The sequence below is a fragment of the Hippopotamus amphibius genome, chromosome 13, assembly GCF_030028045.1.
Source record: "Hippopotamus amphibius kiboko isolate mHipAmp2 chromosome 13, mHipAmp2.hap2, whole genome shotgun sequence".
Taxonomy (NCBI): Eukaryota; Metazoa; Chordata; class Mammalia; order Artiodactyla; family Hippopotamidae; genus Hippopotamus; species Hippopotamus amphibius.
This window is the reverse complement of record NC_080198.1, coordinates 19,956,514-19,969,302: the sequence shown is the minus strand read 5'-3', so window position 1 is coordinate 19,969,302 and position 12,789 is coordinate 19,956,514. Positions and strand designations below refer to the sequence as shown.

At 39.0% G+C, this 12,789-nt stretch overlaps 1 protein-coding gene across 14 annotated transcripts in view; it reads left to right on the top strand.

Moving 5' to 3' along the window:
- The window catches only part of MITF (melanocyte inducing transcription factor), a 215,059-nt gene that overhangs the window by 176,110 nt on the left and 26,160 nt on the right, over positions 1-12,789 (top strand). For 9 of the 14 annotated variants that reach the window (XM_057705482.1, XM_057705480.1, XM_057705481.1 and 6 more), the window contains 2 exons: positions 10,019-10,246; positions 11,292-11,375. In XM_057705482.1, coding sequence (XP_057561465.1) covers positions 10,019-10,246; positions 11,292-11,375 — 312 coding nt within the window. Of the gene's footprint in view, positions 1-8,815; positions 8,982-10,018; positions 10,247-11,291; positions 11,376-12,789 lie in introns of those variants that run through there. The other 5 variants (XM_057705486.1, XM_057705492.1, XM_057705491.1 and 2 more) reach the window with 5 other exon arrangements.

Genomic DNA, 12,789 nt, shown 5'->3' with positions numbered 1-12,789 from the left:
GCCCTAAGCATCATGGATGAGAGCTGTAAGAGTTGGCAACCATTGGGTCTGCCCTCAGAGAAAAAGAAGCTTTATAACTCAGATTAGAGAGGTACACTGTGAATCAGCTGCCTGACTTGGAGACATTACCTCCAGAGCTTTCTGAATTCATCAGGAAGTGTGAGGGTCTACCACTTCTCCATCTCCTCAGGACATTTCCAGAGGTTGCAGGACCCTAGCCCGCAACCTGTACAAGGCCCTGCAGTGCAATCTGACCCTCTGTCCTTAGTTTCTGGTCTCCCTGCTCATTCATGCATTTCAGCCACACTGCCTCCATTCAGTCATTGATTCTCCAAATATTTGGTGAGCTCCTACTATGTGCCAGGCCATGTTCTGGACAAAGGAGAGCAGGGCATGGGGATGGAGCGCACTGGCAGGGTGGGGGTTGGGGTTTCTAAATTCTTAGGATGGTTGTGGGAGATAAAATCAGAGAGGTCATGACCCCAGGGTAGAGGGGGAAAGGCGCACAGTGGGCGGGAGTCTTCAAACTTTGCTGTGCGTAAGAATCTACCTGGAGAGCTTGTTAAAATGTGTATTTCTGATCCTCACCCAGGAGTTCTGATTTGTTAGCTTTGGGGTGGGGCCCGAGAATGTACATTTCTAACAAGTTCCATGGGTAGGTCTGGTTTAGGGACCTGGAGGCCATTTTAAGTAGTTTGTTTTTTCTGGGGAGCCATTACAGAGGGGTTCTTTTTGCAGAGGAGTGACATAATCCGACATATTTTACAAGGATCACACAGTGTATTGAACATAGGCTGCAAGAGAACAAAGATAGAAGTAGGTGGAAGAGTCAAGAAGCTTTCAGTCATCCAAGTGAGAAATGATGGTGGCCTGGATCAAGCGGTAACAGTAAAGATGGTGAAATTATTTAAATTGGGGATATATTCTGAAAAAGAAGCCAGTACTTCTTGAAGGATTGGATGTAGGGTATGAAGGAAAGAAATGAATCAAAGACGACCAAGGTTTTGGAAATGAGCAACTTGGTTGAACCAGACCAAGGTCATTTTTGGGTTAATTTCCTATGTTTCAACCTAATGGAAGAATGGGGTTGCCATCTACGAAGAGGGAGAGGACCATGGGCGGAGCTAATTGGGAGGGGAGGATGGACCCTTTAAGTTTGAGATGTCTGCCGTCCTCCCAATGGAGTAGGTAGGTGGAGATGAGTGTGGAGTTCAGGACATCTAAACAGGGTGTTTAAATCCAGGAACCTGGTTTAGATCACCATGGTTGTGCGTGCAGAGAGAGGAAATCAAACTCTGAGCCTTGAGGCGCTCTGACATTTAAGAGGGAGAGAAGTGGCGAAAACTAGCAAAGGCCATTGAGAAGAAATGATGAAAGAGGCAGGAGGAAAACCAGGTGAGTGCGGTCAAGAAGCAGCCAAGGAAAGAATGTGTGTGAAGAGCCTCCTTGCTGTTCCCTGAATGTGGGAGGCTTGTGCACACCTGAGGACTCTTGTACTTTGCTGGATTTTTCTTCCCACTCACCTGCCTGGCTCATTCTCTTCTCCAACTTCAGGTCTGTGCTTAAATGTCACCTTCTGGCTGAGGCTTGCCCCAAACAGCCTGTGTAAGATGAAGACCGTTGCCTGATATCTGGTTGGTACTCAGATAGTATTTGGTGAATGGTGAAGATATAACTCTTTTGATGGGAACAGAAGTCCAGGTGAAAGCGTATTAAAGCCTTGCACTCAAGGTGTGGTATGGTTTGTGGACCAGCAGGGTGGGTATCCCTTGGGAGCTTATTAGAAATGCAGGATCTTGGGCCCTACCCCAGACCTACAGAATCACACAGCACTTAACACGATCCCAGAAGATTTATATAGACATTAAGGCTTGCAGCCAATCCTGTATTTAGTTCTTTCTGTATTCCGCAAGAGGACGATTAGGTACACTCTCTGATGGTAACAACTCAAAATTTAAGAGGTTAAAACTATGAAAATCTGAAGAGTCTATAGGTCCTTCTATATTCAATCAGTTGTCATCATAAGATTTTTAAAAATTGTGAGAAGAGGCTTTCAAGAATACCTGATAAGCTATCCTAGTGATTTCTTAGTTTTATTTTGAATTGACCTAAGCTAGGAGTGAGTATAAAATGCACAGCATCAGGTACATGGTAGACAATTGTGAGTGAATGAATGCTAATTCTGTTTTCTATGTTTTAAAGAATCTTGCTACTTAGTTTGACATACCCGAGCACAGTGGCTGGTATGATCCTCAGGATGCAGGCCCTGTAAATGCATTGTTTTCTCTTAAAATGCATAATGGATTAACTTTATTGGGTCTTGCTGCTTCTCTCATAGGAATTTGATTCTGTAAGTGGTGTTTTTAACCTGGGACTATAAATACTCTGCAGGCAGACAGCTACTGCTCTTTAACCTTACATATTTCTATTTGGCTGAGATAAAAACTTGATGTTCTTTTTATACTCAGACCTTTGGCTTATTTTAGTCTGAGAGAGCAAATAATATGTGTAGTAGGAGTTTTCTTACAATGGTACTTTTTTTTTTTGAGGCTGCTAAATGTTGTTTGTCCTAAACGCAAAGCATGTCCACCTTGCAGTTTATAGTAAGCACACTTTTATAGGTCATTAATTAGTTAAGGATAAGAGGCCTGCTAGAAACTTTTGGTAGGGCCAGTCTACTCTATTCTATTATAACATCAAAATTTTAGAAAAATAGATTTGCTTTGCTTTCCTTTTGTACACCTTTACAACTCATCTTCTGTGAATTCAGGGAGCCTACAAAATAGTATGACCGAAAGTGGTGTGAAATTATGCAGACCAAGAACAATGCGATATAAACTGGTGCTTATTTGTCCGTGCACACGTAGGATATGGGAGTACACCTCTGAATTTACACGGTGTTATCTTTCTCTCTCCACTCAGTTAAGGCCCTAGATGGACACTGATCAGCTGTGGAGGTTCCATCATTTGCTACGGGCCACAGGATGGTGGGGACCTTGGTTTGATTTCTAACTCTGGCAAGCCTTTTAACTTTTCTTTTTAGAGTTGCTGGTTTTCTTGTTTCTTTGTTTGTTTTGTGTTTTTTGTTTGTTTTTAACCTTTAAAATGGAGATGACTGAGCATATCCTGTGTTCTTATGTCCAGTTATATGGAAAAACAACTGTAAAATTATTTATCCATATACTATTTCACTTTAGAAAAATCACCTCATTCTTCAAACCTTGCTAAAGCTTCAACATAATAGGAAAGCTCGATTCTAGATTGGTAAAACTTTCTTACAGAGCAGGGATTGACATTTTCTGTAAAAATCCAGATAGTAGCTATTTTAGAGTGTGGGGGCTTCGTGGGCTCTGCTGCTGTAGTGTGGGAGCAGCCGTGGACAACATGTAAACGAACGGACGGGGCTGTGTGCCAAGGAAACTTTATTTATGGACACTGAAATTTGGATTTCATAGAATTCTCATGTATTATGAAATATCATTCTTCTTTTGATGGTTTTCAACCATTTAAAAATGTAAAATCTATTCTTAGTTTATAGGCTGTACAAAAACAGGGAGCAAGCCTGATTGGGCTGGTGGGCAGATCCCCATAATAGGGAAAAGGACCCGGGCATATCAACCTTGGTCACTTCTGACTTTCCTGTATTTAAGTGTTCATTTTTTTGCTTTTTGTTTGCATATGATTTTTTTAATTGAAATATAGTTGATTTATAGTGCTGTATTAGTTTCAGTTGTACAGCAAAGTGATTGTTATACATATGTATATATCTATTGTTCTTCAGATTCTTTTCCCTTATAGATTATTACAAGATATTGAATGTAATTCCCTGTGCTGTGCAGTAGGACCTTGTTGTTTATCTGTTTCATACATAGTAATGTGTATCTGTTAATCCCAAACTCCTAATTTCCCCCCCAATCCAACTTTTCCCTTTGCAACCAAAAATTTGTTTCATATGTCTGAGAGTCTGTTTTATGTTTTGTAAATATGCTCATTTGTATCGTTTTTTTAGATTCCTCATATAAATGGTATCATATGCTATTTGTCTTTCTCTGTCTGACTTACTTAGTATGATAAACTCTAGGTCTATCCATGTTGCTGCCTATGGCATTATTTTATTCTTTTTAATGCCTGAGTAATATTCCATTGTGTATATACATAGTATCTGCTTTATCCATTCATCTGTTGATGGACATTTAGGTTGCTTCCATGTGTTGACTATTGTAAATAGTGCTATTGTAAATAGTGCTGCTTTAAACATTGGGGTGCATGTATCTTTTCAAGTTAGAGTTTTTGTCTTTTATGGATATATGCCCAGCAGTGGGATTGCTGGATCATATGGCAACTCTGCTGTTAGTTTTGGGGGAAGCCTCCATGCTATTCTCCATGGTGTCAACACCAATTTACATTCCCATCAAAAGTGTAGGAGGGTTCTTTTTCTCCACACCCTTTTCCAGCATTTATTATTTGTCTGCATATGATTTTGATTCTTCGCATCTCAGGTCAGGATTTGTATCCTTGTTGTCCTTCTTTTTTGTTAAGGAGACCTTTGTACAGGTTGCACAGCAGATGTGACTGAGTGAGAACGTGTTTCGGACTGGTATTTTCTTTTGTGGTAATATTATAATTGTGGGACTGAGAAGAATCTTGGCACCTCTCAGATGTGACCCTGGGCAAGACTTTGCTCAAATCATTTTAGAAAGGTAGCTTTCTCTGTTTCATCATTTTCTCAGGGATGGTGATTGCATCATTGACCGTCTCTGAACATTGTCCTTTAAAAAAAAGTGTGAGAAGAATAGTGGTTTGGGAGTGGTAGTGGATAGCAATTGATTGAATTATAATCCTTTTTACTCTTTCTTTAACTAACTGAACAAAATAACACATTCTCTCTCTAAACACAAAATGAGAAATCTAAACACTTTGTTGACTTGTTAAAAAAGTAAAATCAATTATAAACTAAAAGGATTATGGGAATCTTCACTCAATTTTATTTTTATTCTGGTTTAAAATAATAGAGGGAATAGAAGGAAAGTGAACATCAGATGGGGACTTTTTTCCCCTCCTGTGAATTCTTTTGTCAGCCAATTTGATAGTATCTGCAGGCACTGTCTTAACACTGATGCGCTCCAGGATCTCTTTAGTGAAACTGATGGAAAATAACCTGTCAGTGTCACCTGGGAAGTGAAGCTAAACTGTGACAGAAGGTGTTTCATTCTGATCCTTTTGCTATCAATTCAGGATCTGAATGAAGAAAGGAAAAAGGGCAAAAAGATAGTAGTAGTAACAAGAAAGAGAAGTTTCAAAGCCAGTGGATTTTTGCCCTTGATCCAGATAGCTAAAATACATTATTTATGTGAACTATAAGTTATGTCAATAAAATACTGTTTTTCGTTAGAGTAGGAAGTATTCCAGCTTTATTTTGTGCTCTGTACTTCTAGTGCTGAGCAATACCCAACTTTTGGTACCCGAATTCTATAATATAGTTGGTTCAAAGGTCAAAAATGTGCAAAAATTGTCAGGAAGTCATGCAGATGTTTAATGCCACATGTTTTCATTTGCATGCTTGTTTGGCTACCTAAAAATTAATGAAAGGGAAGTCACTAACTAAAAAGCTATGGTTTAGGATGGTTGAAGACAGAACATTATATTTATACAGCTTTTAAAATATTCAAAGGACTGTAGTATAGAACCTCATAATAATGCTATGAGAAGTTAGGGCAATTAGTGTTTTCCTCCAGCGTCTTTTGGATGTGAAGGAAGCAAGAGGTTGTCTCACATACCGCTGACACACAGTAGGGAATGGCATGGCTACGATGGGGTAAAGATAATGTTACAGTACTAACTTTTCCTGATCAGCGCTTCTCAGAGTGTCATCAGAGAGCCCTGGGGGTCTCCAAGACTCCTACAGTTCTACCAGGTCAAAACTGCTTCCATAATAATACCAAGATGTAATTTTCCTTTTTTTTGTGCTTGTATCTGGAGTACAGTACTCTGCCATTTTATATTAAGGAGTTGAGCATCTGTGGGTTTTGCCATCTACAGAGATCTTGAAACCCATCCCCATGGATTCTGAGGGATGACTGTATATTGAAAAGTTTTACAGAGGCTACATGATGTGTTAAAATGTCATTGTTCTAATGGCCAGTGGACTATGTGCTAGTGGGTAACATTGTGTTTTAAAAGTTTCTTAGTTTTAATTCCTAAGATGATAAATATGAATAGATATAACCCACATAAACACAAGAATTTCAAAGAGTTTAAAAGGGTCCTAAGACAAAAAAGCAAGTTTGAGAAATGCTTTTTGAGATAGGTTGCTAAGCCTGGTAGAGTCATGATTGGTAGAGTCATGATTACATTTAATGCTGAAAACACCTCTAAGAGCCAGGTTATTTTATTTATTTATTCATTTATTTATTTATTCATTTATTTATTGGCTCCATTGGGTCTTCGTTGCTGTGTGCAGGCTTTCTCTAGTTGTGGCAAGCAGGGGCTGCTCTTCGTTGTGGTGCACGGGCTTCTCGTGGTGGTGGCTTCTTTTGTTGTGGAGCACGGGCTCTAGGCATGCAGGCTTCAGTAGTTGTGGCACATAGGCTCAGTAGTTGTGGCTCACGGGCTTAGTTGCTCCGTGGCATGTGAGATCTTCCCAGACCAGGGCTCGAACCAGTGTCCCCTGCATTCTCAGGTGGATTCTTAACCACTGCGCCACCCGGGAAGTCCCTAAGAGGCAGGTTTTATTATCATTCCCATTGAGCACATGAGGTGACAAAGGCCTGGAAAGGTTAATAACTTTCATGAGGTCATAACAGTAGTAAGTTGCAAAGTCTGAATTTGAACCCAGGTTTTGAATTCTTAATTCTTCTGCTGACTATGCTGTCAGGCGTGATATGCCTCTCAGAGAAGCACCAGGAATGCCTGAATTTGATGCTAACTTCTCAGAAGAGGAACTAACTGCTCAGAACCTAGCCCCTTCCATCCCCCACCCCTGGAAAAGGAGATAGGTGGATTCTCCTCGTGGACAGTGTAGAGCAGAGATCACGTTCTACTGTCTTATGGGCTAAGTCCAGCCAACAAATGTGTTTGATTTGTCTTCTACAATATGAAAAATCAAAAATTGGGTGTCATTTTTGTAATCTGGGAGATTTCATTTAAAAAACAAATTCAGATGCCAGCTAAATTGAAAAATTAGAAGATCTAGCTAGACTGGAATGGTTTTTCCATATGGCCACAGTCACTTGCAGATTATGTGAGCTGTTCCTTTTAGGTGAAACATGTGCCCTCTAGTTTGCCACAGACCTCACCACTCCCTATTACACCCCACAGATCATGACCTCATTTATGTTACCTGTTTTAGGTGTTTGGATTGGAGATATCTGGGGATGTTCTGTCTTCTCCATAGTGTTTGTAGCCTTATATAACTTAAAGTTCTCAACTTACTTAAAAAAACACTGACAGTAAAAGGGCAAAAATACATCCCACTCTGACTACCCCAATCTGGTTGTAGTAAAGACCTCACTGACAAGGCCAAATAGAAGTTGCTTTTTTCTTTACTAAAGCTTAAAATTCTGATTCATTAAAGAATAAGGATCTGCCAGTGAATTAACATTTATTTTTAAATGTGCAGCCCTTTCTTTTTTAAGTGTAATAGTGAAATAAGCACATTACACCCATTGCCCTCATTTTATGTTTATTTTAGTAATGTCTATTGTCCTCATCATTATCGTGTCTGTACCCTTTATGAAACTTAAAATGTCTCTGCGAACCTCTGTGTGCATGTTAGATCAGTCATTTGAAACAATTTGAGATTGTCAGCTAAAGGACTTCATTATCCTGGGCATTTGGACGGAATTATTGAACTTCAAATCCTTATGCTGAAAATATCTCATCATTTCAGCAGTGCATATCAACCTTTATCATAATTTTCAGATAGATATCTGTTTGCCTTTTTTCTTCCTTTGCCTCTGCCCGTACTCCCAGTGTCATGAAGTTGGCAACTATTTGTACTTGCTTGCAATGTGTATTCTGTGCCTTGCACAGTGTTTCGCACATAACAACAGTAAATAATGGAATGAATACATGAGTAAATATATACCAGTTGTGTATATGATAACTCTTGTTCTTCTCTAGCCCAAGATTAAAAGATTTTTAGTGAAAAATTTTATGCTTCCTAATTTGAGGATTAAATTGGAGAGAAGTGTATTTCTTAGTTTCCACAAAAATATATATCCCAAACTGCCCCTGTGTATGTATGTATTTTTCCTTTTCTATTTAGAATATCTCCTCCTCTTCCTGATACAAGGTCAGTAGGAAATTTATATATCTATCCAGCTAAGAATAAGACGCACGTTGAGACCAGGATGCAGGATGAGGCTACTGAACTTGAAAGTTCATCAGAGACTCCCCCATACTAAAAGACACTCTTTTTGCATTTGGAAGGGGCTGAGTTATTCGGCCATTAGAAAAGTCTTATGTGTAGCTTTTAGGCAATGTTCTCCAAAGAGGGCATCTAGCTTTTAACCTATTGCTGAAAGAGAAATAGCATTGTCTATTAATACTACTGGAACTAAAGATGAATAGTGAATTGGCCTTGATCTGACAGTGAGTTTGACTTTGATAGCTCATCCCTTAAAAAGGTTCTTTTATATTTATGAAAAAAAAGCATGACGTCAAGCTGGGTGAGGTAGAGGGGGGGTTGATATCAATATTTAAGAGCAAACTCGTAGGGCTTCCAAAAAAAAAGAAGCCCTTTGTGTGAACTTTTTTTTTTTACATGCATAACTAATTAGCTTAGGTTATTATAAGGAGAGCTGCTGTGATAAAGTTTCCGGTGGTGTCTCGGGATACCTTGTTTATAGTGCTTTCTCTATGCCGGTCTACGAATCAGAATTACAGAAAGTAGAGGGAGTGAATAGTCTACCGTTTCTCGTTGGATTGGGGCCACCTAAAACGTGGTTATGCTGGAAATGCTAGAATATAATCATTATCAGGTGAGCTTTATTCTTATATTCAGTCTCTGGAATGTAATCAATAAATTATGTCTCACCTTTTCATGTTATTGTAGTAGACACATAGTTTCCAGTAAGTACATGTCTTCCCATTTAATGTTTATTGTTTGATACCATAGCAGTAATTCAATGTAATTTTGAACAAAGTAACTATTAGTAGAATTTTTTCCCCCGGTGCATGGCTATGCTCTCTCCATCAGCTCCTGTTCGTAGCTCGTAAGATTAAATTGTGTTTATCAAGGAAAAAGTGACTAAATTGAGTATCATTAATTTTTTTTTAAAAGCTTCTTATTCTCTATTAATGTCTATAAGAAAGAAGGGAAAAATAATCCTGGTGGCTTAATATTCATGCCTTTAAAAACACATACGTAGAAGTGTTATGTGTTTGAAAGAAACTGCTTAGTGTGGAATTGCTTTTTATGTTGAGTTTAAGATCTTAATTAAAATGTTGAATAATCATGTCCAAATGAAAATAAAGTGGAGGGGGGGAATTACTCCACAACTGGTTGATTTAATTATCAGAATATTTCTGTTTATATTCTACAACCGTTTTACAGTTGTTTCTTAAGGAGGGTTTTGTTGTTGTGGCTGTTGCTTTTAACAGAAAGCTATTATGTTTGCCAAAGAAAACTGAAATAAATCCAGTTATGTGCCTTCTTCTAGATTATTGTTTTGATCTTAATAAACTCTTTCAGGTGTGTGGGGGAAATTTTTGCCCTACAGATAGTTGCAAATTTTTAGTTATTAGACATGAGAAGAAGGGTACAAGGTTTTAAAGAGATGGACCATTAATTAGCAGGGAAATGAAACAGGGCAGAGTATTACCCCAAATCCTAAGAGTTAGCCTTTAAACTTCAGTAATATCAAAATCCATCAGCACAGTGCCTGGTACCTAACAGGGGCTTAATAATCTATTCTGTTAGTGGACTGGCCCGTCTCATGCTTGCGCCTGAAAGAAGAGCTGTCCGAAACTCACCAATAACAGCGCTCTCTTCTTTTCCCTCTGTGGCTATGTTCAGGTGCAGACCCACCTCGAAAACCCCACCAAGTACCACATACAGCAAGCCCAAAGGCAGCAGGTAAAGCAGTACCTTTCTACCACTTTAGCAAATAAACATGCCAACCAAGTCCTGAGCTTGCCATGTCCAAACCAGCCTGGCGACCATGTCATGCCACCAGTGCCGGGGAGCAGCGCACCCAACAGCCCCATGGCTATGCTTACACTTAACTCCAACTGTGAAAAAGAGGTAATTCATGTCTCCTCCCCTCTCCTTTTTCTTACACTGAATGACTGTCTGTTGGATCTCCCTCCCGCACTTGGCTGTGGACCCTCCTCCGTCCACAGTGTGGCCACCTTCGCTGGCCATTGTCGCAGAGTCCCCATTCTAGCTGTCACCCTCCAGCGTCTTCTCCCTGTCACCGTCACTGGATTATTGGGTTATGGCTTCTGATGGGGGACCTGGCCCCCTCGGAGCGGAACCTGGAAGCAAGGACGCTTTTCCTCCCACCCCATTTCCGCTTCGTTAGCTGAGTGTTTTCTTCCATGCCTTTCCGTTTCCAGAGCAGTGAAAATGCAGGGAGAGAAGGGAAGGTGGAAAAGAGAGAGTAAAAATAGAAAAGGTGTCGGACAGGCGGTTTAGAAGTTCCGCTTGTTGTGAATGTCTGGAATATTATTTTTATTTCTCCCTGGGCTGGAAAGGGAATAAAAAAGCACAGAGTGTGCATGACTGGATTGGAAGAATATAGCACATGAGCGTCTAACAGAAAAGCAAAGATTTCCTTCCTGGGTGAATTCAGTTTCCTCATAAAATTGCCGCTGCTGGTGAAACCTGCTTTTTGTGAAGGCTGGGTTGGAGACAAGACTCAAACATACCTCAAGCTAGTTATTGCATCAAAATTTGAAGCATAGCCAACAGGAGAGCTGTGATTTAACTCTGTTATTTCCAACTTATGAGATGATAAGCTTCGTTTTAATGGAGATTGTCCTCTGAAATGTTCATGTGATTTCAGAGGTGATTCTTCTGAAGTTTGGTTGATTTTAATTTCTAGAGGGACTAAGTCTCTTCCCTTTTGCCCAAACCAACCATCTTATTCTTCTCTGTCCTTGTTTGTCATCTGTCAAGCTGATTTGATGGAAGTTCTTCCTTCATTATTTCGTTTCTCGGTCAGATTCCACTTTATCGGAAAGCTTTAGTTCGTTTTGTTGCCGCACTATCGGCCTCGTGTGAATATGTCATTGAAAAGTCATTTGCAAATCAAAGTCATAGGCTGATTTTGCTTGTGTTTTTGCAGGGATTTTATAAGTTTGAAGAGCAAAACAGAGCGGAGAGCGAATGCCCAAGTATGAACACGCATTCACGAGCGTCGTGCATGCAGGTACTGAATGACTCCACAGCCCAAGGATGTAACACTTTGTAATGAGGATCTACATTTGTGGCTAATCACACCTTCCTGATGACTTAAGGGTTTTTTTTCCCCCATTGATTTTTTTTTTTTAATTGAGAAAGCTATGAACAGGGCTATTTTCTTCATAATGTCTCATTATTAAAAAAATCACTAGGGAAATGATACTTAAAGTGCATTTTTCCCTGAGTTGCTGTAAGTCATTAAACAGTGCTTAAAATACATAAATTTTAATAAAATAGAATGTAAACTGCTGTACTTCATTTAGATACCATCATCAAAATATGTGATACAAATTTATAGGTTAGCAACTTTGACAGGATATTTGTAAAACCAATATGTGTATATGTGTGAGATCTAGATACTGTTTTATAAAATGGAATCTCTTGGGAAATATATTTTGAAGCTTTGTTTATTCATTTAATGATAATTCATGGATATTTTCCCAAGTAATGAAAAGTTCTTCTATGACATCCTATTTAATGGATATATAAATCGTGCTACATCCATTTATTAATATATTTATATGTTTTAAATGTATATATATAGAAGAGAAAGAAGAATAAGCAACAAAAAATTCTGGGTTTTTTTTTTTTTTGCTTTTCTCTACTGCCTTTTATCAACATGTATGACTTTTCATAAGAGAAAAAATTATTTTAAAAATTCTCTCTCACCAAGCCCACTAATTTCATTTCCCTAAAAATAAAATTAAAAATTTACAAAGAAATGTTGGTCATAAATCTTCTGGCCCAGTTTCCAGTTTCCCAACTCATTTGGAAAATCATCTCTTAAAAACAAACAAAACAGATGCAACTGGTGTACCCAGAAAGGAAACAGTGTGCTGACAGTTATTCAAAACTGATCTCCAGTTATTCTTCTCAGGGGTCACTTAATGCCACTCATTTGCTGAATGTTTAGTGCATTCTTGGCACTGTGAGCACTTTATATGGTTTGTCCTGAAATCTCACAAGAATCCAATAAGGCTGTGAGTTTATTAACCCCATTTTACAGATTGGCACACTGAGGCTCTTAAAGATTAAGGGCATTACCCCAATCCAGAAAGTGGGAGAACCAAGATTCTGACAAGCACCATGATGTTGCAGCCTGTATTCTTTAATTAGAAATGGCAAAAAGACACAAAGGAGCATCCCTCTGAGTTCTGAGATTTCATTGTGTACTTGTGAAGCACTATTAAGACCCAAGCATGTGTGCACTCACATACCAAGTAGCTCAAATATATAAGATGTTTGCGAAGAAATGTTTTCACAGACTTGTCTTTGCAACTGCTGCAATGCACATGTAATCACTGTTGTTTATTATCATAACTGATGTTTTGGTACTACAGGAATAAAATTGATCTAGAGGGAATGTCAGCTCCACAGCTGTA